The sequence below is a fragment of the Heptranchias perlo genome, unplaced genomic scaffold, assembly GCF_035084215.1.
Source record: "Heptranchias perlo isolate sHepPer1 unplaced genomic scaffold, sHepPer1.hap1 HAP1_SCAFFOLD_820, whole genome shotgun sequence".
Classification (NCBI taxonomy): domain Eukaryota; kingdom Metazoa; phylum Chordata; class Chondrichthyes; order Hexanchiformes; family Hexanchidae; genus Heptranchias; species Heptranchias perlo.
The window spans coordinates 19,159-42,522 of NW_027139856.1; the positions used below are offsets into that span (position 1 = coordinate 19,159).

The following is a 23,364-nucleotide window of genomic DNA, read 5'->3' on the forward strand; positions in this document are numbered from 1 at the left end:
CTCACACTGTACGGTCTGTGTGTCTCTCCCTGACTCTAAGGGACTGACGATACTCACACTGTACGGTCTGTGTGTCTCTCTCCCTGACTCTGAGGGACTGACGATACTCACACTGTACGGTCTGTGTGTCTCTCCCCCTGACTCTGAGGGACTGACGATACTCACACTGTACGGTCTGTGTGTCTCTCCCTTCACTCTAAGGGACTGACGATACTCACACTGTACGGTCTGTGTGTCTCTCCCCCTGACTCTGAGAGACTGACGATACTCACACTGTACGGTCTGTGTCTCTCCCCCTGACTCTGAGAGACTGACGATACTCACACTGTACGGTCTGTGTGTCTCTCCCTGACTCTAAGGGACTGACGATACTCACACTGTACGGTCTGTGTGTCTCTCCCTTCACTCTGAGAGACTGACGATACTCACACTGTACGGTCTGTGTGTCTCTCCCTTCACTCTGAGGGACTGACGATACTCACACTGTACGGTCTGTGTGTCTCTCCCTTCACTCTGAGGGACTGACGATACTCACACTGTACGGTCTGTGTGTCTCTCCCTGACTCTAAGGGACTGACGATACTCACACTGTACGGTCTGTGTGTCTCTCCCCCTGACTCTAAGGGACTGACGATACTCACACTGTACGGTCTGTGTGTCTCTCCCCCTGACTCTAAGGGACTGACGATACTCACACTGTACGGTCTGTGTGTCTCTCCCTTCACTCTGAGAGACTGACGATACTCACACTGTACGGTCTGTGTCTCTCTCCCTTCACTCTGAGAGACTGACGATACTCACACTGTACGGTCTGTGTGTCTCTCCCTTCACTCTGAGAGACTGACGATACTCACACTGTACGGTCTGTGTGTCTCTCCCTTCACTCTGAGAGACTGACGATACTCACACTGTACGGTCTGTGTCTCTCCCCCTGACTCTAAGGGACTGACGATACTCACACTGTACGGTCTGTGTGTCTCTCCCTTCACTCTGAGAGACTGACGATACTCACACTGTACGGTCTGTGTCTCTCCCCCTGACTCTGAGAGACTGACGATACTCACACTGTACGGTGATCCTAGTGACTGTTGTAAGGGCTGCTGTTGTTGCTTCATTGATTGCACTGCACTGATATTTTGCCTGATTATCACTGGGGACGGTGATGATGGTTAACTCAGAGAAGGCCAGTTTGCCTGTACTCCTGTAGATCCCTCCTGACACTGGGTTAGAATCCTGGACAGAAAAAAATAATCAATATAAACTAAATGGTACAATTTTAAAGGGGGTGCAGGAACAGAGAGACCTGGGGGTGAATGTACACAAATCATTGAAGGTGGCAGGACAACCTGAGAAGGCTGTTAAAAAAGCAAATGGGATCCTGGGCTTTATTAATAGAGGCACAGAGTACAAAAGCAAGGAAGTTATCGCTAAACCCTTTATAAATCACTGGTCAGGCCTCAGACGGAGTATTGTGTCCAATTCTGGGCACCACACTTTAGGAAGGATGTCAAGGCCTTGGAGAGGGTGCGGAGGAGATTTACCAGAATGGGACCAGGGATGAGGGACTTCAGTTATGTGGAGAGACTGGAGAAGCTGGGATTGTTCTCCTTAGAGCAGAGAAGGTTAAGGGGAGATTTAATCGAGGGGTTCAAAATCATGAGGGGTTTTGATGGAGTAAATAAGGAGAAACTGTTTCCAGTGGCAGGAGGGTCGGTAACCAGAGGACACAGATTTAAGGTAAAAAAACCAGAGGGGGAGATGAGGAGAATGTTTTTTACGCAGCGAGTTGTTCTGATCTGGAATGCGCTGCCTGAAAGGGCGGTGGAAGCAGATTCAATAATAACTTTCAAAAGGGAATTGGATAAATACTTGAAGGGGGAAAATTTGCAGGGGCTCTGGGGAAAGAGCAGGGGGGGAGTGGGACTAATGGGACAGCTCTTTCAAAGAGCCAGCACAGGCACGATGGGCTGAATGGCCTCCTCCTGTGCTGTGCGATTCTATGAGTCGGTCTGGGACGTGTCGTACAAGGAGTGAGAGGTTTACCTTCCTCCAGGTGAGTCGGGCTGGGGGGATTCCCCCACTGGCGAAGCAGCAGAGCGTCACTTTGGTCCCAGCACGGAATGGGGTCATCTCGGGGGGGCCCTGAATCCAGATCCTCTCGGGCGGATCTATCGGAGCACAAGGGAAAAGGGCAAAGGTCAGCATGAAGGCTACTTCTCACCGGTTGCCACGAGCGATGGTGGTTCCTGCTGTCCGAGTCTCTCTGCCCCTTTCCCACCTCATCGCGCTGGGGGTCCATTGGTTTGTGGCTGATTCGGATCTTCCTCCGACCAGCAGTCAAAGGGCATCGTTACAGGCTGGGGCTTTGGGCCTAACACCACAGGCTGCTCATTGTGACCCCCCAGTCACTCCCCTACTCACAGTGCCCTTTGACCTGGGCCTCAGGCCTCCCCTACTCACAGTGCCCTTTGACCTGGGCCTCAGGCCTCCCCTACTCACAGTGCCCTTTGACCTGGGCCTCAGGCCTCCCCTACTCACAGCGCCCTTTGACCTGGGCCTCAGGCCTCCCCTACTCACAGCGCCCTTTGACCTGGGCCTCAGGCCTCCCCTACTCACAGTGCCCTTTGACCTGGGCCTCAGGCCTCCCCTACTCACAGTGCCCTTTGACCTGGGCCTCAGGCCTCCCCTACTCACAGTGCCCTTTGACCTGGGCCTCAGGCCTCCCCTACTCACAGCGCCCTTTGACCTGGGCCTCAGGCCTCCCCTACTCACAGCGCCCTTTGACCTGGGCCTCAGGCCTCCCCTACTCACAGTGCCCTTTGACCTGGGCCTCAGGCCTCCCCTACTCACAGTGCCCTTTGACCTGGGTCTCAGGCCTTCCCTACTCACAGTGCCCTTTGACCTGGGCCTCAGGCCTCCCCTACTCACAGTGTCCTTTGACCTGGGCCTCAGGCCTCCCCTACTCACAGTGCCCTTTGACCTGGGCCTCAGGCCTCCCCAACTCACAGTGCCCTTTGACCTGGGCCTCAGGCCTCCCCTACTCACAGTGGACTTTGATGACGACACTGGCGCTCTTGGTTACGAACACGGCCTCATTCACGGCCTCGCAGACGATGCTCATCCCGTTGTCCTGACGCGTCACGGTTAAGGTCACATTGGAGATGGTGATGGTCCCACCATCGGCAGCCTGGAGAACGTAAAACACCAAGAGGTCAGCGGGAATTGTCGTTCACCCAAACAACTGTCACCATGGAAACACACGGAGCCACGCACAGAGTCAAATAGAAATTATAACCAGGAAACTGTTGTATTTAATCTTATCTCCACATCCCCTCACTGTAGTCCCTCAATCACTGGAAACAGCCCATTCCAATCGACTCTCTCCCCAGTCGGCCGTGACTCAGTGGGTCTCTCTCTCTCTCTCTCTCTCGGCTCGGAGTCGGGAGGTCGAGGGTTCGAGCCCCCACTCCAGAGACTTGAGCCCCGTAATCCAGGCCGACACTCCCAGTGTCAGTACTGAGGGAGCGCCGCACTGTCGGAGGGTCAGTACTGAGGGAGCGCCGCACTGTCGGAGGGTCAGTACTGAGGGAGCGCTGCACTGTCGGAGGGTCAGTACTGAGGGAGTGCTGCACTGTCGGAGGGTCAGTACTGAGGGAGCGCCGCACTGTCGGAGGGTCAGTACTGAGGGAGCGCTGCACTGTCGGAGGGTCAGTACTGAGGGAGCGCTGCACTGTCGGAGGGTCAGTACTGAGGGAGCGCCGCACTGTCGGAGGGTCAGTACTGAGGGAGCGCCGCACTGTCGGAGGGCCAGTACTGAGGGAGCGCCGCACTGTCGGAGGGTCAGTACTGAGGGAGCGCCGCACTGTCGGAGGGTCAGTACTGAGGGAGTGCTGCACTGTCGGAGGGTCAGTACTGAGGGAGCGCCGCACTGTCGGAGGGTCAGTACTGAGGGAGCGCCGCACTGTCGGAGGGTCAGTACTGAGGGAGTGCTGCACTGTCGGAGGGTCAGTACTGAGGGAGTGCTGCACTGTCGGAGGGTCAGTACTGAGGGAGCGCCGCACTGTCGGAGGGTCAGTACTGAGGGAGCGCCGCACTGTCGGAGGGTCAGTACTGAGGGAGCGCTGCACTGTCGGAGGGTCAGTACTGAGGGAGCGCCGCACTGTCGGAGGGTCAGTACTGAGGGAGCGCCGCACTGTCGGAGGGTCGGTACTGAGGGAGCGCCGCACTGTCGGAGGGTCAGTACTGAGGGAGCGCCGCACTGTCGGAGGGTCAGTACTGAGGGAGGGCCGCACTGTCCGAGGGTCAGTACTGAGGGAGCGCCGCACTGTCGGAGGGTCAGTACTGAGGGAGCGCCGCACTGTCGGAGGTGCCGTCTTTTGGATGAGACATTAAACCGAGGCCCCGTCTGCCCCTCTCAGGTGGATGTAAAAGATCCCACGGCCACTATTTTGAAGAAGAGCAGGGGGAGTTCTCCCCGGTGTCCTGGGGCCGATATTTATCCCTCGACCAACATCACTAAAAAAACAGATGATCTGGTCATTTATCACATTGCTGTTTGTGGGATCTTGCTGTGCGCAAATTGGCCGCTGCGTTTCCCACATTACAACAGTGACCTCACTTCAAAAAAAAAACTACTTCACCAAAAGCAAATACTGGGGATTCCGGAAATTTGAAAAAAAAAGTGCCAGAAATACTCAGGAAATGAGGCCGCCTCTCGTCGAACGAGGGCCCTGGGCCTGAAACATTAACTCTGGGTCTTTCTCCTGACTCGCTCAGCATTTCCAGCAATTTCTGTTTTTATTTCAAAAAGTATTTCATTGGTTGTAAAACGGTTTGGGCCGTCCTGAGGTGGTGAAAGGTGCGGGAGGGAGGGGAGTCTTACACCGAGCCCGTCAGAGTTTAAGACCCCTGTAATCTCCTCTGCTCCCTGACACTCGACCCCTCACCTGGTGCCCTGCTCCCTGACACTCGACCCCTCACCTGGTGCCCTGCTCCCTGACACTCGACCCCTCACCTGGTGCCCTGCTCCCTGACACTCGACCCCTCACCTGGTGCCCTGCTCCCTGACCCTCGACCCCTCACCTCGTGCCCTGCTCCCTGACACTCGACCCCTCACCTGGTGCCCTGCTCCCTGACACTCGACCCCTCACCTGCTGCCCTGCTCCCTGACACTCGAGCCCTCACCTGCTGCCCTGCTCTGTGACCCTCGACCCCTCACCTGGTGCCCTGCTCTGTGACACTCGACCCCTCACCTGCTGCCCTGCTCCCTGACACTCGAGACCTCACCTGGTGCCCTGCTCTGTGACCCTCGACCCCTCACCTGGTGCCCTGCTCCCTGACACTCGACCCCTCACCTGCTGCCCTGCTCCCTGACACTCAAGCCCTCACCTGGTGCCCTGCTCTGTGACCCTCGACCCCTCACCTGGTGCCCTGCTCTGTGACACTCGACCCCTCACCTGCTGCCCTGCTCCCTGACACTCGAGACCTCACCTGGTGCCCTGCTCTGTGACCCTCGACCCCTCACCTGGTGCCCTGCTCCCTGACACTCGACCCCTCACCTGCTGCCCTGCTCTGTGACCCTCGACCCCTCACCTGGTGCCCTGCTCCCTGACACTTGACCCCTCACCTGGTGCCCTGCTCCCTGACACTCGAGCCCTCACCTGGTGCCCTGCTCCCTGACACTCGACCCCTCACCTGGTGCCCTGCTCTGTGACACTCGAGCCCTCACCTGCTGCCCTGCTCCCTGACACTCGAGCCCTCACCTGGTGCCCTGCTCCCTGACACTCGACCCCTCACCTGGTGCCCTGCTCTGTGACACTCGAGCCCTCACCTGGTGCCCTGCTCCCTGACACTCGAGCCCTCACCTGCTGCCCTGCTCCCTGACACTCGAGCCCTCACCTGGTGCCCTGCTCCCTGACACTCGACCCCTCACCTGGTGCCCTGCTCTGTGACACTCGAGCCCTCACCTGCTGCCCTGCTCCCTGACACTCGAGCCCTCACCTGGTGCCCTGCTCCCTGACACTCGACCCCTCACCTGGTGCCCTGCTCTGTGACACTCGAGCCCTCACCTGGTGCCCTGCTCCCTGACACTCGAGCCCTCACCTGCTGCCCTGCTCCCTGACACTCGAGACCTCACCTGGTGCCCTGCTCTGTGACCCTCGACCCCTCACCTGGTGCCCTGCTCCCTGACACTCGACCCCTCACCTGCTGCCCTGCTCTGTGACCCTCGACCCCTCACCTGGTGCCCTGCTCCCTGACACTCGAGCCCTCACCTGGTGCCCTGCTCCCTGACACTCGACCCCTCACCTGGTGCCCTGCTCTGTGACACTCGAGCCCTCACCTGCTGCCCTGCTCCCTGACACTCGACCCCTCACCTGGTGCCCTGCTCCCTGACACTCGACCCCTCACCTGGTGCCCTGCTCTGTGACACTCGAGCCCTCACCTGGTGCCCTGCTCCCTGACACTCGAGCCCTCACCTGCTGCCCTGCTCCCTGACACTCGACCCCTCACCTGGTGCCCTGCTCCCTGACACTCGACCCCTCACCTGGTGCCCTGCTCTGTGACACTCGAGCCCTCACCTGGTGCCCTGCTCCCTGACACTCGAGACCTCACCTGGTGCCCTGCTCTGTGACCCTCGACCCCTCACCTGGTGCCCTGCTCCCTGACACTCGACCCCTCACCTGCTGCCCTGCTCCCTGACACTCGAGCCCTCACCTGGTGCCCTGCTCCGTGACCCTCGAGCCCTCACCTGGTGCCCTGCTCTGTGACCCTCGACCCCTCACCTGGTGCCCTGCTCCCTGACACTCGACCCCTCACCTGCTGCCCTGCTCCCTGACACTCGAGCCCTCACCTGGTGCCCTGCTCTGTGACCCTCGAGCCCTCACCTGGTGCCCTGCTCTGTGACCCTCGACCCCTCACCTGGTGCCCTGCTCCCTGACACTCGACCCCTCACCTGCTGCCCTGCTCCCTGACACTCGAGCCCTCACCTGGTGCCCTGCTCTGTGACCCTCGACCCCTCACCTGGTGCCCTGCTCCCTGACACTCGACCCCTCACCTGCTGCCCTGCTCCCTGACACTCGAGCCCTCACCTGGTGCCCTGCTCTGTGACCCTCGAGCCCTCACCTGGTGCCCTGCTCCCTGACACTCGAGCCCTCACCTGGTGCCCTGCTCTGTGACCCTCGAGCCCTCACCTGGTGCCCTGCTCTGTGACCCTCGAGCCCTCACCTGGTGCCCTGCTCCCTGACACTCGAGCCCTCACCTGCTGCCCTGCTCCCTGACACTCGACCCCTCACCTGGTGCCCTGCTCTGTGACCTTCGACTCCTCACCTGGTGCCCTGCTCTGTGACCCTCGAGCCCTCACCTGGTGCCCTGCTCTGTGACCTTCGACCCCTCACCTGGTGCCCTGCTCTCTCACCCTCGACCCCTCCTCTGCCTGTTACCAGTGATGCCCACACTTGCCTCCGTGTACGTGACCTCGGTGATGTTCAGCTCCTTCCCACTCGCCCACCACCGAACCCTGGCCCCAGGGTTACTGGCCGAGGTGCTGCAGGACAGGGAAATCTGTTTATTTTCCCCGGCTCTTGTCGATCCGAAAATCGTCACTCGCGAAGGAGCATCTGCACAAAAAAACAGAGAGACCATTACTCTGGATCCAACCCGTCCCGTCCCCCAGTGAGAGTCGGTGTGTGTGGGACCCGTACCCCAGTGAGAGTCGGTGTGTGTGGGACCCGTACCCCAGTGAGAGTCGGTGTGTGTGGGACCCGTACCCCAGTGAGAGTCGGTGTCTGTGTGACCCGTACCCCAGTGAGAGTCGGTGTGTGTGGGACCCGTACCCCAGTGAGAGTCGGTGTCTGTGGGACCCGTACCCCAGTGAGAGTCGGTGTCTGTGGGACCCGTACCCCAGTGAGAGTCGGTGTCTGTGGGACCCGTACCCCAGTGAGAGTCGGTGCGTGTGGGACCCGTACCCCAGTGAGAGTCGGTGTGTGTGGGACCCGTACCCCAGTGAGAGTCGGTGTGTGTGGGACCCGTACCCCAGTGAGAGTCGGTGTCTGTGGGACCCGTACCCCAGTGAGAGTCGGTGTCTGTGGGACCCGTACCCCAGTGAGAGAGGTGGATGTGGGACCCGTACCCCAGTGAGAGTCGGTGTGTGTGGGACCCGTACCCCAGTGAGAGTCGGTGTGTGTGGGACCCGTACCCCAGTGAGAGTCGGTGTGTGTGGGACCCGTACCCCAGTGAGAGTCGGTGTGTGTGGGACCCGTACCCCAGTGAGAGTCAGTGTGTGTGGGACCCGTACCCCAGTGAGAGTCGGTGTGTGTGGGACCCGTACCCCAGTGAGAGAGGTGGATGTGAGACCCGTACCCCAGTGAGAGTCGGTGTGTGTGGGACCCGTACCCCAGTGAGAGTCGGTGTGTGTGGGACCCGTACCCCAGTGAGAGTCGGTGTGTGTGGGACCCGTACCCCAGTGAGAGTCGGTGTGTGTGGGACCCGTACCCCAGTGAGAGTCGGTGTGTGTGGGACCCGTACCCCAGTGAGAGTCGGTGTGTGTGGGACCCGTACCCCAGTGAGAGAGGTGGATGTGAGACCCGTACCCCAGTGAGAGTCGGTGTCTGTGGGACCCGTACCCCAGTGAGAGTCGGTGTCTGTGGGACCCGTACCCCAGTGAGAGTCGGTGTCTGTAGGACCCGTACCCCAGTGAGAGTCGGTGTGTGTGGGACCCGTACCCCAGTGAGAGTCGGTGTCTGTGGGACCCGTACCCCAGTGAGAGAGGTGGATGTGGGACCCGTACCCCAGTGAGAGTCGGTGTCTGTGGGACCCGTACCCCAGTGAGAGTCGGTGTCTGTGGGACCCGTACCCCAGTGAGAGAGGTGGATGTGAGAATGTTTCGAGACTCACACACTACATGAAGGACAATCGCTCTCCTCAGGGGTCTCGAGGTCACCTGATTCATGGCCTCACAGGTCAGTTTAAGTCCATTATCCTGAGCAGTGACGGGATAGGAGAGGACACTCTGTGCTGTCTTTCTCTCGTCATCTGTCTCCCATATCCTGGAGATCACTGTCTCTCCCTGGGGGGACCAAGGAGAACAGAGAGTGTAAATAAAGAGAGAGCGTCCACGCCAACTGGGGAACTGAGGCCAATACCTCGACACTGCCAGCTTGGCTCGGTCAGTAGTACTCCTCACCTCAGGGCCCCAAGGATGTGGGTTCAAAGCTCTCACCGGGACTTGAGCCCGTAATCTGGGCAAACACTCCCGGTGAGGTCCCGAGGGTGTCAGAGGTGCCATTTTTGGGATGGGACATTAACCCAAGGCCCCGTCCACCTGCTCGGGTGGATGTTCAAGATCCCACAGCCGCTCTTGGGAGAGGAGCCAATCTCTCGGTCTCCTGGCTCGATATTCTTCCCTCGACCAACAAATCAGCAGTCGACTGATCTGCTCCTTCTTTTGGCTGTATCAACCCCTTTCCTTACAGGGCTCGACAGGGTAGATGCAGGGAGGATGTTTCCTCTGGCTGGAGAGTCTAGAACCAGGGGTCATAGTCTCAGAATAAGGGGTCGGCCATTTAGGACTGAGCTGAGGAGAAATTCCTTCACTCAGAGGGTGGTGAATCTTTGGAATTCTCTACCCCGGAGGGCTGTGGATGCTCAGTCATTGAGTACATTCAAAACAGAGATCGATAGATTTCTAGATATTAAAGGCACCAAGGGATATGGGGATGGTGCAGGAAAATAGCGTTGAGGTAGAAGATCAGCCATGATCTTATTGGATGGCGGAGCAGGCTCGAGGGGCCAGATAGCCGACTCCAGCTCCTATTTCTTGTGTTCTTATTGGCTGTATCTATCCCTGTGATTGGCTGTATCTATCCCTGTGATTGGCTGTATCTATCCCTGTGATTGGCTGTATCAACCCCTGTGATTGGCTGTATCTATCCCTGTGATTGGCTGTATCTATCCCTGTGATTGGCTGTATCAACCCCTGTGATTGGCTGTATCTATCCCTGTGATTGGCTGTATCAACCCCTGTGATTGGCTGTATCTATCCCTGTGATTGGCTGTATCAACCCCTGTGATTGGCTGCATCTATCCCTGTGATTGGCTGTATCTGCTTCTCACCTTCAGCCACTGCAGTGTAGCCAATGGGCTTCCTCCACTTGAGCTGCAGACCAATTGAAGAGTAACTCCAGCTTTTACCTGATGATGATCATAACCTTCGATCCTGGGCATCTGTGGAGGGACTGAAATCAAAGAGATAACGAGGGGTCACAGGTCACGGAGAGGAATAAGGGGTCACAGAGAGGAACGAGGGGTCACAGAGAGGAACGAGGGGTCACAGAGAGGAACGGGGGGGTCACAGGGTCACAGAGAGGAACGAGGGGTCACAGAGAGGAACGAGGGGGGGTCACAGGGTCACAGAGAGGAACGAGGGGTCACAGAGAGGAACGAGGGGTCACAGAGAGGAACGAGGGGTCACAGAGAGGAACGAGGGGGGGTCACAGGGTCACAGAGAGGAACGAGGGGTCACAGAGAGGAACGAGGGGGTCACAGAGAGGAACGAGGGGTCACAGAGAGGAACGAGGGGTCACAGAGAGGAACGAGGGGGGGTCACAGGGTCACAGAGAGGAACGAGGGGTCACAGAGAGGAACGAGGGGTCACAGAGAGGAACGAGGGGTCACAGAGAGGAACGAGGGGGGGGTCACAGGGTCACAGAGAGGAACGAGGGGTCACAGAGAGGAACGAGGGGTCACAGAGAGGAACGAGGGGGGGGTCACAGGGTCACAGAGAGGATAGTCTAGGCAACCTGTCCTCATAGTTTAACTCTTTTTGCCTCAAAAGTGTTGACTGACCTTCCAAAATGCTGATGAGATTGAGGTGCAGGAAAATGGCACAAACTTTCAGTAACATGGCATTAAATGGTCTCCTCAGGGAGAGGGTCCTGGGCTGTGACCGAGACATTCATTGGGGTAATTAATGGGTGGATTGGGGCTGGCTAATGATGCCTTGACCCCATTCACGGAGGGCAGATTGGCCTCCAGCTGGACCTGGAGGGGGAGGTGAAGGTTATTTTTAGGCACTGGAATCTCAGGATCAGGGTCGACACAGTTTACAGCCCAGAATGGGCGGTTTGTAGCAGCTCGATTTCCAAATACTCATCCTCGTGTTCAAATCCCTCCATGGCCCTCGCCCCCCTCCCTATCTCTGTAACCTCCTCCAGCCCCTACAACCCTCCGAGATCTCTGCACTCCTCCAATTCTGGCCTCTTGCCCATCCCCTCGATTCCCATCGCTCCACCATTGGCGGCCGTGCCTTCAGCTGCCTGGGCCCTGAGCTCTGGAATTCCCTCCCTAAACCTCTCCGCCTCTCTCTCCTCCTTTAAGACGCTCCTTAAAACCTACCTCTTTGACCCAGCTTTTGGTCACCTGTCCTAATATCTCCTTATGTGGCTGGTGTCAAATTCTGTCTGATTTACGCTTCTGTGAAGCTCCTTGGGACGTTTTACAATGTTAAAGGCGATATATAAATGCAGGTTATTGTTGTGTAAACTTCAGGCAGAGATCAGGGACACCCTCTGCTGCAGGAAGTGAGGGTCTCAGCCATGTAGAACTCACACAGAATGCTCATGGTAAACCCTGTGAACCGGGGCTGGGTCAGAGCAGCATTCACCGCTCCACATAACATCTCGTTCCTGTTATCAGAGCTTTGTGGGGTAACCCTGCAGAGACAAAAGACAAATTGACCCAGTGAGGAAAAATACATCGTAGAGACAACACTCTGTATCTAACCCTGTACCTGCCCTGGGAGTGTTTGATGGGACAGTGTAGAGGGAGCTTTACTCTGTATCTAACCCTGTACCTGCCCTGGGAGTGTTTGATGGGACAGTGTAGAGGGAGCTTTACTCTGTATCTAACCCTGTACCTGACCCTGGGAGTGTTTGATGGGACAGTGTAGAGGGAGCTTTACTCTGTATCTAACCCTGTACCTGCCCTGGGAGTGTTTGATGGGACAGTGTAGAGGGAGCTTTACTCTGTATCTAACCCTGTACCTGACCCTGGGAGTGTTTGATGGGACAGTGTAGAGGGAGCTTTACTCTGTATCTAACCCTGTACCTGCCCTGGGAGTGTTTGATGGGACAGTGTAGAGGGAGCTTTACTCTGTATCTAACCCTGTACCTGACCCTGGGAGTGTTTGATGGGACAGTGTAGAGGGAGCTTTACTCTGTATCTAACCCTGTACCTGCCCTGGGAGTGTTTGATGGGACAGTGTAGAGGGAGCTTTACTCTGTATCTAACCCTGTACCTGCCCTGGGAGTGTTTGATGGGACAGTGTAGAGGGAGCTTTACTCTGTATCTAACCCTGTACCTGCCCTGGGAGTGTTTGATGGGACAGTGTAGAGGGAGCTTTACTCTGTATCTAACCCTGTACCTGCCCTGGGAGTGTTTGATGGGGCAGTGTAGAGGGAGCTTTACTCTGTATCTAACCCTGTACCGGCCCTGGGAGTGTTTGATGGGACAGTGTAGAGGGAGCTTTACTCTGTATCTAACCCTGTACCTGACCCTGGGAGTGTTTGATGGGACAGTGTAGAGGGAGCTTTACTCTGTATCTAACCCTGTACCTGCCCTGGGAGTGTTTGATGGGGCAGTGTAGAGGGAGCTTTACTCTGTATCTAACCCTGTACCTGCCCTGGGAGTGTTTGATGGGACAGTGTAGAGGGAGCTTTACTCTGTATCTAACCCTGTACCTGCCCTGGGAGTGTTTGATGGGACAGTGTAGAGGGAGCTTTACTCTGTATCTAACCCTGTACCTGCCCTGGGAGTGTTTGACGGGACAGTGTAGAGGGAGCTTTACTCTGTATCTAACCCTGTACTGGCCCTGGGAGTGTTTGATGGGACAGTGTAGAGGGAGCTTTACTCTGTATCTAACCCTGTACCTGCCCTGGGAGTGTTTGACGGGACAGTGTAGAGGGAGCTTTACTCTGTATCTAACCCTGTACCTGCCCTGGGAGTGTTTGATGGGACAGTGTAGAGGGAGCTTTACTCTGTATCTAACCCTGTACCGGCCCTGGGAGTGTTTGATGGGACAGTGTAGAGGGAGCTTTACTCTGTATCTAACCCTGTACCGGCCCTGGGAGTGTTTGATGGGACAGTGTAGAGGGAGCTTTACTCTGTATCTAACCCTGTACCTGCCCTGGGAGTGTTTGATGGGACAGTGTAGAGGGAGCTTTACTCTGTATCTAACCCTGTACCGGCCCTGGGAGTGTTTGATGGGACAGTGTAGAGGGAGCTTTACTCTGTATCTAACCCTGTACCTGCCCTGGGAGTGTTTGATGGGACAGTGTAGAGGGAGCTTTACTCTGTATCTAACCCTGTACCGGCCCTGGGAGTGTTTGATGGGACAGTGTAGAGGGAGCTTTACTCTGTATCTAACCCTGTACCTGCCCTGGGAGTGTTGATGGGACAGTGTAGAGGGAGCTTTACTCTGTATCTAACCCTGTACCTGCCCTGGGAGTGTTTGATGGGACAGTGTAGAGGGAGCTTTAGTCTGTATCTAACCCTGTACCTGCCCCAGGAGTGTTTAATGGGACAGTGTAGAGGGAGCTTTACTCTGTATCTAACCCTGTACCTGCCCCGGGAGTGTTTGATGGGACAGTGTAGAGGGAGCTTTACTCTGTATCTAACCCTGTACCTGCCCTGGGAGTGTTTGATGGGACAGTGTAGAGGGAGCTTTACTCTGTATCTAACCCTGTACCTGCCCTGGGAGTGTTTGACGGGACAGTGTAGAGGGAGCTTTACTCTGTATCTAACCCTGTACCTGCCCCTGGGAGTATTTGATGGGACAGTGTAGAGGGAGCTTTACTCTGTATCTAACCCTGTACCTGACCCTGGGAGTGTTTGACGGGACAGTGTCGGGGGAGCTTTACTCTGCATCTAACCCTGTACCTGCCCTGGGAGTGTTTGATGGGACAGTGTAGAGGGAGCTTTACTCTGTATCTAACCCTGTACCTGTCCTGGGAGTGTTTGATGGGACAGTGTAGAGGGAGCTTTACTCTGTATCTAACCCTGTACCTGCCCTGGGAGTGTTTGATGGGACAGTGTCGAGATTCTCACTGACCTGATGACCGACACTGTGTTAAAAAGTTTGTCTTTTGTGCCAGGAGTCACGGTGCTCTCAGAACCGGAAAGTTCCACGCCACCTGTCAGTGACAACAGGTAAGATTAAAGGTTAGAGTTCAACGGTGAATATTTGCACCTAAATGGAGGAATATTGCCCACTGCCAGCCCCAGATTCAGGGGGAAACAGAGCAGGAAAGGCCCATAACCCATCCCGGGCCTACGGTGATCCCAGTGAGAGTCGGTGTGTGTGGGACCCGTACCCCAGTGAGAGTCAGTGTCTGTGGGACCCGTACCCCAGTGAGAGTCGGTGTGTGTGGGACCCGTACCCCAGTGAGAGTCGGTGTCTGTGGGACCCGTACCCCAGTGAGAGTCGGTGTGTGTGGGACCCGTCCCCCAGTAAGAGTCGGTGTGTGTGGGACCCGTACCCCAGTGAGAGTCGGTGTGTGTGGGACCCGTACCCCAGTGAGAGTCGGTGTGTGTGGGACCCGTACCCCAGTGAGAGTCGGTGTGTGTGGGACCCGTACCCCAGTGAGAGTCGGTGTGTGTGGGACCCGTACCCCAGTGAGAGTCGGTGTGTGTGGGACCCGTACCCCAGTGAGAGTCGGTGTGTGTGGGACCCGTACCCCAGTGAGAGTCAGTGTGTGTGGGACCCGTCCCCCAGTGAGAGTCGGTGTGTGTGGGACCCGTACCCCAGTGAGAGTCAGACTGGGTGAGGAGAGGAGGATATTATTCTGGATCTTTCTTTCCCGTCCCACTCCGTCTCACTTACTCTTTTTGAAGATGATCGTGGATGGAGGTTTTGAATCCTGTACGTTGCAGGTGAGCAAATATTCCTCTCCCGCGACCCAGGTCACCGAACCCTGCGTAGCCAGCTCCTGGATGGTGGGAACGCCGGGCGGAACTGCAGAGAGACGGGGAATGGTATTACAAACAGGGTAAGACCGAGGGGGTCCTGCAGTTCAAGCCTGGCCGCGGGGAGGCGAAATACAGTGACACCACTATTCCCGACTGGAGTGGGGATGATTGGGTCATTCCCCTGTCAATCACACCGAGAGACCACACTACTGTGAGTGACTGGTATCGATTTTACCCACATCATTTGCATTCGGTAACTCTCCTTCACTCACTGCATTCTACCGGAGAAATAATCCTGCTTTTATCGGGAGACTTTGCTGCAGTTTTGGTCCCGATTTCCATTTACTGTCCTTCGTTGTGACTAATTAAATAGACTCTGTTTGCTGTCCAGTGACTCCTGGGTTAGAGAGAGGGAAATCAGCCAGGGTTCCTGCTCCTGATCACTGTCCAGCGACCCCCGGGTTAGAGAGAGGGGGAAATCAGCCAGGGTTCCTGCTCCTGATCACTGTCCAGCGACCCCCGGGTTAGAGAGAGGGGGAAATCAGGCAGGGTTCCTGCTCCTGATCACTGTCCAGTGACCCCTGGGTTAGAGAGAGGGGGGAAATCAGCCAGGGTTCCTGCTCCTGATCACTGTCCAGTGACCCCTGGGTTAGAGAGAGGGGGAAATCAGCCCAGGTTCCTGCTCCCGATCACTGTCCAGCGACCCCCGGGTTAGAGCGCGAGGAAATTGGACCGATACTCTCTAGAATTTAGAAGAATGAGAGGTGATCTCATTGAAACATATAAGATTCTGATGGGGGTTGACAGGGTAGATGCTGAGAGGCTGTTTCCCCTGGCTGGAGAGTCTAGAACCAGGGGGCATAGTCTCAGGATCAGGGGTCGGCCATTTAGGACTGAGATGAGGAGGAATTTCTTCACTCAGAGGGTTGTGAATCTTTGGAATTCTCTACCCCAGAGGGCTGTGGATGCTCAGTCGTTGAGTATATTCAAGGCTGAGATCGATAGATTTTTGGACTCGGGGAATCGAGGGATATGGGGATCAGGCGGGAAAGTGGAGTTGAGGTCGAAGATCAGCCATGATCTGACTGAATGGCGGAGCAGGCTCGAGGGACCGAATGGCCTATTCCTGCTCCTATTTCTTATGTTCTTAAATCAGCTAGAATTGCTGAACCTGTATCCCAGTGAAGGTCGGTGTGTGTGGGACCCGTACCCCAGTGAGAGTCGGTGTCCGTGGGACCCGTACCCCAGTGAGAGTCGGTGTGTGTGGGACCCGTACCCCAGTGAGAGTCGGTGTGTGTGGGACCCGTACCCCAGTGAGAGTCGGTGTGTGTGGGACCCGTACCCCAGTGAGAGTCGGTGTCTGTGGGACCCGTACCCCAGTGAGAGTCGGTGTCTGTGGGACCCGTACCCCAGTGAGAGTCGGTGTGTGTGGGACCCGTACCCCAGTGAGAGTCGGTGTGTGTGGGACCCGTACCCCAGTGAGAGTCGGTGTGTGTGGGACCCGTACCCCAGTGAGAGTCGGTGTCTGTGGGACCCGTACCCCAGTGAGAGTCGGTGTGTGTGGGACCCGTACCCCAGTGAGAGTCGGTGTGTGTGGGACCCGTACCCCAGTGAGAGTCAGTGTGTGTGTGGGACCCGTACCCCAGTGAGAGTCGGTGTGTGTGGGACCCGTACCCCAGTGAGAGTCGGTGTGTGTGGGACCCGTACCCCAGTGAGAGTCAGTGTGTGTGGGACCCGTACCCCAGTGAGAGTCAGTGTCTGTGGGACCCGTACCCCAGTGAGAGTCAGTGTGTGTGGGACCCGTACCCCAGTGAGAGTCGGTGTCTGTGGGACCCGTACCCCAGTGAGAGTCGGTGTGTGTGGGACCCGTACCCCAGTGAGAGTCGGTGTGTGTGGGACCCGTACCCCAGTGAGAGTCGGTGTGTGTGGGACCCGTACCCCAGTGAGAGTCGGTGTGTGTGGGACCCGTACCCCAGTGAGAGTCGGTGTGTGTGGGACCCGTACCCCAGTTCGAGGGTAATATCCATGTGTTACTTTGTGTTGAACAGAAGATGGCGCCTGTGTTGTCTGTGAAATGGACCCAGTTCTTGATCAGTCGCATTTCAATAAGTTTCAGTGAATGTTTCGGGGACGGTGAACCTACTGACTGTGGGTGGAGGGAGAGAGAGTGCGGGACGGGGATGGGGGAGAGAGAGTGGGACGTGGAATTTGGGCAGGGTAACGATAAAGTCAAGGTGCAGAGAAAGTATTTGAGAGAGGGAGCGTGGAGCAGAGTGCAGGAGATGTGATCAGTGAACATTCCCCGACCTGCCCTCGGCTTCCGATGGTTTGAGTTGATGTTTCGGAATCAGGACGATTAGATTTCTAACTTCCTGTTCCAACTCCTGGCCGGTCTCCCATCTTCCACCTTCTGTAAACTTCAGCTCATCCAAAACTCTGCCCCCGTATCCTAACTCTCACCGAGTCCCGTTCACCCATCACCCCCTGTGCTCACTGACCTCCATCGGCTCCCGGTCCGGGAACGCCTCGATTTTTAAAATTCTCATCCTCCTGTTCAAATCCCTCCATGGCCCTCGCCCCCCTCCCTATCCCTGTAACCTCCTCCAGCCCCTACGACCCTCCGAGATCTCTGCCCTCCTACAATTCCGGCCTCTTGTCCATCCCCCGATTCCCATCGCTCCACCATTGGCGGCCGTGCCTTCAGCTGCCTGGGCCCTGAGCTCTGGAATTCCCTCCCTAAACCTCTCCGCCTCTCTCTCTCCTCCTTTAAGACGCTCCTTAAAACCTCCCTCTTTGACCGAGCTTTTGGTCACCTGTCCTAATATCTCCTGATGTGTCTCGGTGTCAAATTCTGTCTGATTTACGCTCCTGTGAAGGATCTTGGGACATTTTACTGCGTTAAAAGTGCTGTAGAAATGGGAGTTATTGTAAAGTGAAATTCGGTTAAGGCCCCTCAGACTCCACACATCACCGATCACCGATCACCGATCCCCGATCACCGATCACCGACCCCCGATCCCCGATCACCGATCACCGATCACCGACCCCCGATCCCCGATCACCGATCCCCGATCCCCGATCACCGATCACCGATCACCGATCCCCGATCCCCGATCACCGATCACCGACCCCCGATCCCCGATCACCGATCACCGATCCCCGATCACCGATCACCGACCCCCGATCCCCGATCACCGATCACCGATCCCCGATCACCGATCACCGATCACCGACCCCCGACCCCCGATCACCGACCACCGATCACCGATCCCCGATCACCGATCACCGACCCCCGATCACCGATCACCGATCCCCGATCCCCGATCACCGATCCCCGATCACCGATCCCCGATCCCCGATCACCGATCACCGATCACCGACCACCGACCACCGATCCCCGATCCCCGATCACCGATCACCGACCCCCGATCCCCGATCACCGATCACCGATCCCCGATCACCGACCCCCGACCCCCGATCCCCGATCACCGATCACCGATCACCGACCCCCGACCCCCGATCACCGACCACCGATCACCGATCCCCGATCACCGATCACCGATCACCGATCCCCGATCACCGATCACCGATCCCCGATCACCGATCACCGATCACCGATCCCCGACCACCGATCACCGATCCCCGACCACCGATCACCGATTCCCGATCACCGATCCCCGATCCCCGATCACCGATCCCCGATCACCGACCACCGATCCCCGATCCCCGATCCCCGATCCCCGATCGCCGATCCCCGATCCCCCCCGATCCCCGATCCCCGATCACCGATCCCCGACCACCGATCCCCCCCGATCGCCGATCACCGATCCCCGATCCCCGATCCCCGATCCCCGATCACCGACCCCCGATCCCCGATCACCGATCACCGACCCCCGATCCCCGATCACCGATCCCCGATCCCCGATCACCGATCCCCGATCGCCGATCACCGATCACCGACCCCCGACCCCCGATCCCCGATCACCGATCACCGACCCCCGACCACCGATCGCCGATCGCCGATCCCCGATCCCCGATCACCGATCCCCGATCGCCGATCCCCGATCCCCGATCCCCATTCCCCGATCACCGATCCCCGATCCCCGATCCCCGATCACCGATCCCCGATCCCCCCCGATCCCCGATCCCCGACCACCGATCGCCGATCCCCGATCCCCGATCACCGATCCCCGACCACCGATCCCCCCCGATCGCCGATCCCCGATCCCCGATCCCCGATCACCGACCCCCGATCCCCGATCACCGATCACCGATCACCGACCCCCGATCCCCGATCACCGATCACCGATCACCGAACCCCGACCACCGATCACCGATCCCCGATCCCCGATCGCCGATCCCCGATCCCCGATCCCCGATCACCGATCCCCGATCCCCGATCCCCGATCACCGATCCCCATTCCCCGATCCCCGATCCCCGATCACCGATCCCCGATCACCGATCACCGATCCCCGATCACCGATCCCCGATCACCGACCCCCAATCCCCGATCCCCGATCACCGATCACCGATCACCGATCACCGATCCCCGATCACCGATCCCCGATCACCGACCCCCGATCCCCGATCACCGATCACCGATCCCCGATCCACAATCCCCGATCACCGATCCCCGATCACCGATCCCCGGGATCAATCAGTCGTTGGGGGGAGTGAGATTCCAGCTCGATCCTCCAATGATACTCCGTGAGGAAGTGAACAAAAGGACAAGGCCTGGGTTCAGCTCCCAGGAATCTCCCCAGCCTCGGATAATTATCCGTCGGGAACGTCAAACAGCTGATGTCTTCTCGGCCATGGAAAGGGGTTCGGATACAGGCAGGGGAGCAAATCCTCACCGACAGACACCGCGAGCACATCCTGAGACCTGAGTCAACTCCGGAGCTCAGGCTGTGATGGCCAAACGCAAGGCCGACATCTAATGGCGAGCCCCAGGCGTCCCTCGATACGGTTTGATACAACTCACTGGCCACTTTAAAGGGTGGTTCAGAGTCAACCAGGTTGGGGTGGGACTGGAGTCACTTGTGTCACCCAGGGTCTCTCCCTCTCCCCTCTGAGTCAGAAGGTCGTGGGTTCGAGCCCCCACTCCAGAGACTTGAGCCCCGTAATCCAGGCCGACACTCCCCCAGTGCCAGTGCTGAGGGAGCGCCGCGCTGTCGGAGGGTCAGTACTAAGGGAGCGCTGCACTGTCGGAGGGTCAGTACTGAGGGAGCGCTGCACTGTCGGAGGGTCAGTACTGAGGGAGCGCCGCACTGTCGGAGGGTCAGTACTGAGGGAGCGCTGCACTGTCGGAGGGTCAGTACTGAGGGAGCGCCGCACTGTCGGAGGGTCAGTACTGAGGGAGCGCCGCACTGTCGGAGGGTCAGTACTGAGGGAGCGCCGCACTGTCGGAGGGTCAGTACTGAGGGAGCGCTGCACTGTCGGAGGGTCAGTAATGAGGGAGTGCTGCACATCGGAGGGTCAGTACTGAGACGTCTTTTGGATGAGACGTTAAACCGAGGGCCCCGTCTGCCCTCTCAGGTGGATGTAAAAGATCCCACGGCCACTATTTTGAAGAAGAGCAGGGGGAGTTCTCCCCGGTGTCCTGGGGCCGATATTTATCCCTCGACCGACATCACTAAAAAAAACAGATGATCTGGTCATTTATCACATTGTACTCACTCAGGACGTCCAGCCAAGCAGTGTTGGAGATGATCCCCAGACTGGAGTCTGATCTACTGACCTGGCACTGATAAGAGGCATCGTCCTCCAGCCCCGCCTTCTCAATCTGGAGGTTAAATACCCCTAGGGAGGGCCAAAGGGCAGAGGTTAGCACAAACTGATGGGCAAAGGTCAAGAGGTCGCCTGCCCCGACTATTGGCCCAGGAGAGGCTGATCGGCGGTCGGTGGGACAGGGTGTGAAGGTTGAGGAGTGGGTCGATGCTGGACTCACCAGGATGATATCGGTTTGAGGGGCTGAATGGCCTCTTCCTGTTCCTCCTGTAACAGGTGGAGATGATTGAAACCCGCGATCGGGGGAAAGTGAGGGTCCCGATCGATCGGGGGGGGGGGGGTCTCGGTCTATCAGGTGGTCTCAGTTGATCGGGGGGTCCAGTCTATCGGGGGGTCTCAGTCTATCGGGGGGTCTAGTCTATCGGGGGGTCTCGGTCGATCGGGGGGTCCAGTCTATCGGGGGGTCCAGTCTATCGGGGGGTCTCAGTTTATCGGGGGGTCTCAGTCGATCGGGGGGTCCAGTCTATCAGGTGGTCTCAGTTGATCGGGGGGTCCAGGCTATCGGGGGGTCCAGTCTATCGGGGGGTCCAGTCTATCGGGGGGTCTCGGTCGAACGGGGGGTCCAGTCTATCGGGGGGTCTCAGTCTATGGGGGGGTCTAGTCTATCGGGGGGTCTCGGTCGATCGGGGGGTCCAGTCTATCGGGGGGTCTCAGTTTATCGGGGGGTCCAGTCTATCGGGGGGTCCAGTCTATCGGGGGGTCTCAGTTTATCGGGGGGTCCAGTCTATCGGGGGGTCTCAGTCGATCGGGGGGTCTCAGTCGATCGGGGGGTCTCAGTTTATCGGGGGGTCCAGTCTATCGGGGGGTCTCAGTTTATCGGGGGGGTCTCAGTCGATCGGGGGGTCTCAGTCTATCGGGGGGTCCAGTCGATCGGGGGGTCTCGGTCGATCGGGGGGTCTCAGTCGATCGGGGGGTCTCAGTCTATCGGGGGGTCCAGTCGATCGGGGGGTCTCAGCCTATCAGGGGGTCCTGGTCTATCGGGGGGTCTCGGTCTATCGGGGGGTCTCGGTCGATCGGGGGGTCTCGGTCGATCGGGGGGTCTCAGTCTATCGGGGGGGGTCCCAATCTCTCGGGGGGGTTCTCGGTCTATCGGGGGGGGGTCCCGATCTCTCGGGGGGTCTCAGTCTATCGGGGGGTCCCGATCTCTCGGGGGGGGGGGGTCTCGGTCTATCGGGGGTCCCGATCTCTCGGAGAGTCTCAATCTATCGGGGGGTCCCGATATCTCGGGGGGGTCTCGGTCTATCGGGGGGGGTCCCAATCTCCCGGGGGGGTCTCGGTCTATCGGGGGGGGTCCCGATCTCTCGGGGGGTCTTGGTCTATCGGGGGTCCCGATCTCTCGGAGAGTCTCAATCTATCGGGGGGTTTCGGTCTATTGGGGGGTCCCGATCTATAGGGGGGTCTCAGTCTATCCGGGGGGGGGGTCTCTATGTATCGGGGAGACTCTGCCCTGTGTACCTGCGGCCTTGCTCCCAGTCACACGGTAACGGGGGAATCCGGGCAGGACACGGCCTGGTCCCAGCAGGAGCCCATCCTTCACCCACTGCACCAGGCCCGAGGGATTCTCCACCTCACACTCCAGGATCGCCACCTCCCCCTCGATCGAGGTCCTGTTCTCCGGCTGCTTCCGGAACAGCTGTCTCTGCTCATTGGACCCTGACAACAGAAAACACACAACAAGGAAACAATCGCTGTCTTTACTCTGTATCTAACCCTGTACCTGCCCCGGGGAGTGTTTGATGGGACAGTGTAGAGGGAGCTTTACTCTGTATCTAACCCTGTACCTGCCCTGGGAGTGTTTGATGGGACAGTGTAGAGGGAGCTTTACTCTGTATCTAACCCTGTCCCTGCCCTGGGAGTGTTTGATGGGACAGTGTGGAGGGAGCTTTACTCTGTATCTAACCCTGTCCCTGCCCTGGGAGTGTTTGATGGGACAGTGTAGAGGGAGCTTTACTCTGTATCTAACCCTGTACCTGCCCTGGGAGTGTTTGATGGGACAGTGTAGATGGAGCTTTACTCTGTATCTAACCCTGTACCTGCCCTGGGAGTGTTTGATGGGACAGTGTAGAGGGAGCTTTACTCTGTATCTAACCCTGTACCTGCCCCGGGAGTATTTGATGGGACAGTGTAGAGGGAGCTTTACTCTGTATCTAACCCTGTACCTGACCCTGGGAGTGTTTGATGGGACAGTGTGGAGGGAGCTTTACTCTGTATCTAACCCTGTACCTGCCCTGGGAGTGTTTGATGGGACAGTGTAGAGGGAGCTTTACTCTGTATCCAACCCTGTACCTGCCCTGGGAGTGTTTGATGGGACAGTGTAGAGGGAGCTTTACTCTGTATCTAACCCTGTACCTGCCCTGGGAGTGTTTGATGGGACAGTGTAGAGGGAGCTTTACTCTGTATCTAACCCTGTACCTGCCCCGGGAGTGTTTGATGGGACAGTGTAGAGGGAGCTTTACTCTGTATCTAACCCTGTACCTGCCCTGGGAGTGTTTGATGGGACAGTGTAGAGGGAGCTTTACTCTGTATCCAACCCTGTACCTGCCCTGGGAGTGTTTGATGGGACAGTGTAGAGGGAGCTTTACTCTGTATCTAACCCTGTACCTGTCCTGGGA

The 23,364-nt window shown here is 57.7% G+C and overlaps 1 protein-coding gene across 1 annotated transcript in view; it reads right to left on the reverse strand.

The window, feature by feature from the left end:
• The window catches only part of nphs1 (NPHS1 adhesion molecule, nephrin), a gene marked incomplete at its 3' end in the record, with an annotated part of 51,326 nt that overhangs the window by 18,422 nt on the left and 9,540 nt on the right, over positions 1-23,364 (reverse strand). The window contains exons 3-13 of the mRNA XM_067981602.1: positions 22,208-22,405; positions 20,642-20,764; positions 14,876-15,007; positions 14,105-14,186; positions 11,605-11,708; positions 10,111-10,232; positions 8,893-9,064; positions 7,459-7,616; positions 3,046-3,187; positions 2,044-2,168; positions 1,065-1,233 (exon numbers count right to left, since the gene is read on the reverse strand). Of these exons, the coding sequence (XP_067837703.1) occupies positions 1,065-1,233; positions 2,044-2,168; positions 3,046-3,187; positions 7,459-7,616; positions 8,893-9,064; positions 10,111-10,232; positions 11,605-11,708; positions 14,105-14,186; positions 14,876-15,007; positions 20,642-20,764; positions 22,208-22,405 (1,527 nt within the window). The remainder of the gene's footprint in view (positions 1-1,064; positions 1,234-2,043; positions 2,169-3,045; positions 3,188-7,458; positions 7,617-8,892; positions 9,065-10,110; positions 10,233-11,604; positions 11,709-14,104; positions 14,187-14,875; positions 15,008-20,641; positions 20,765-22,207; positions 22,406-23,364) is intronic.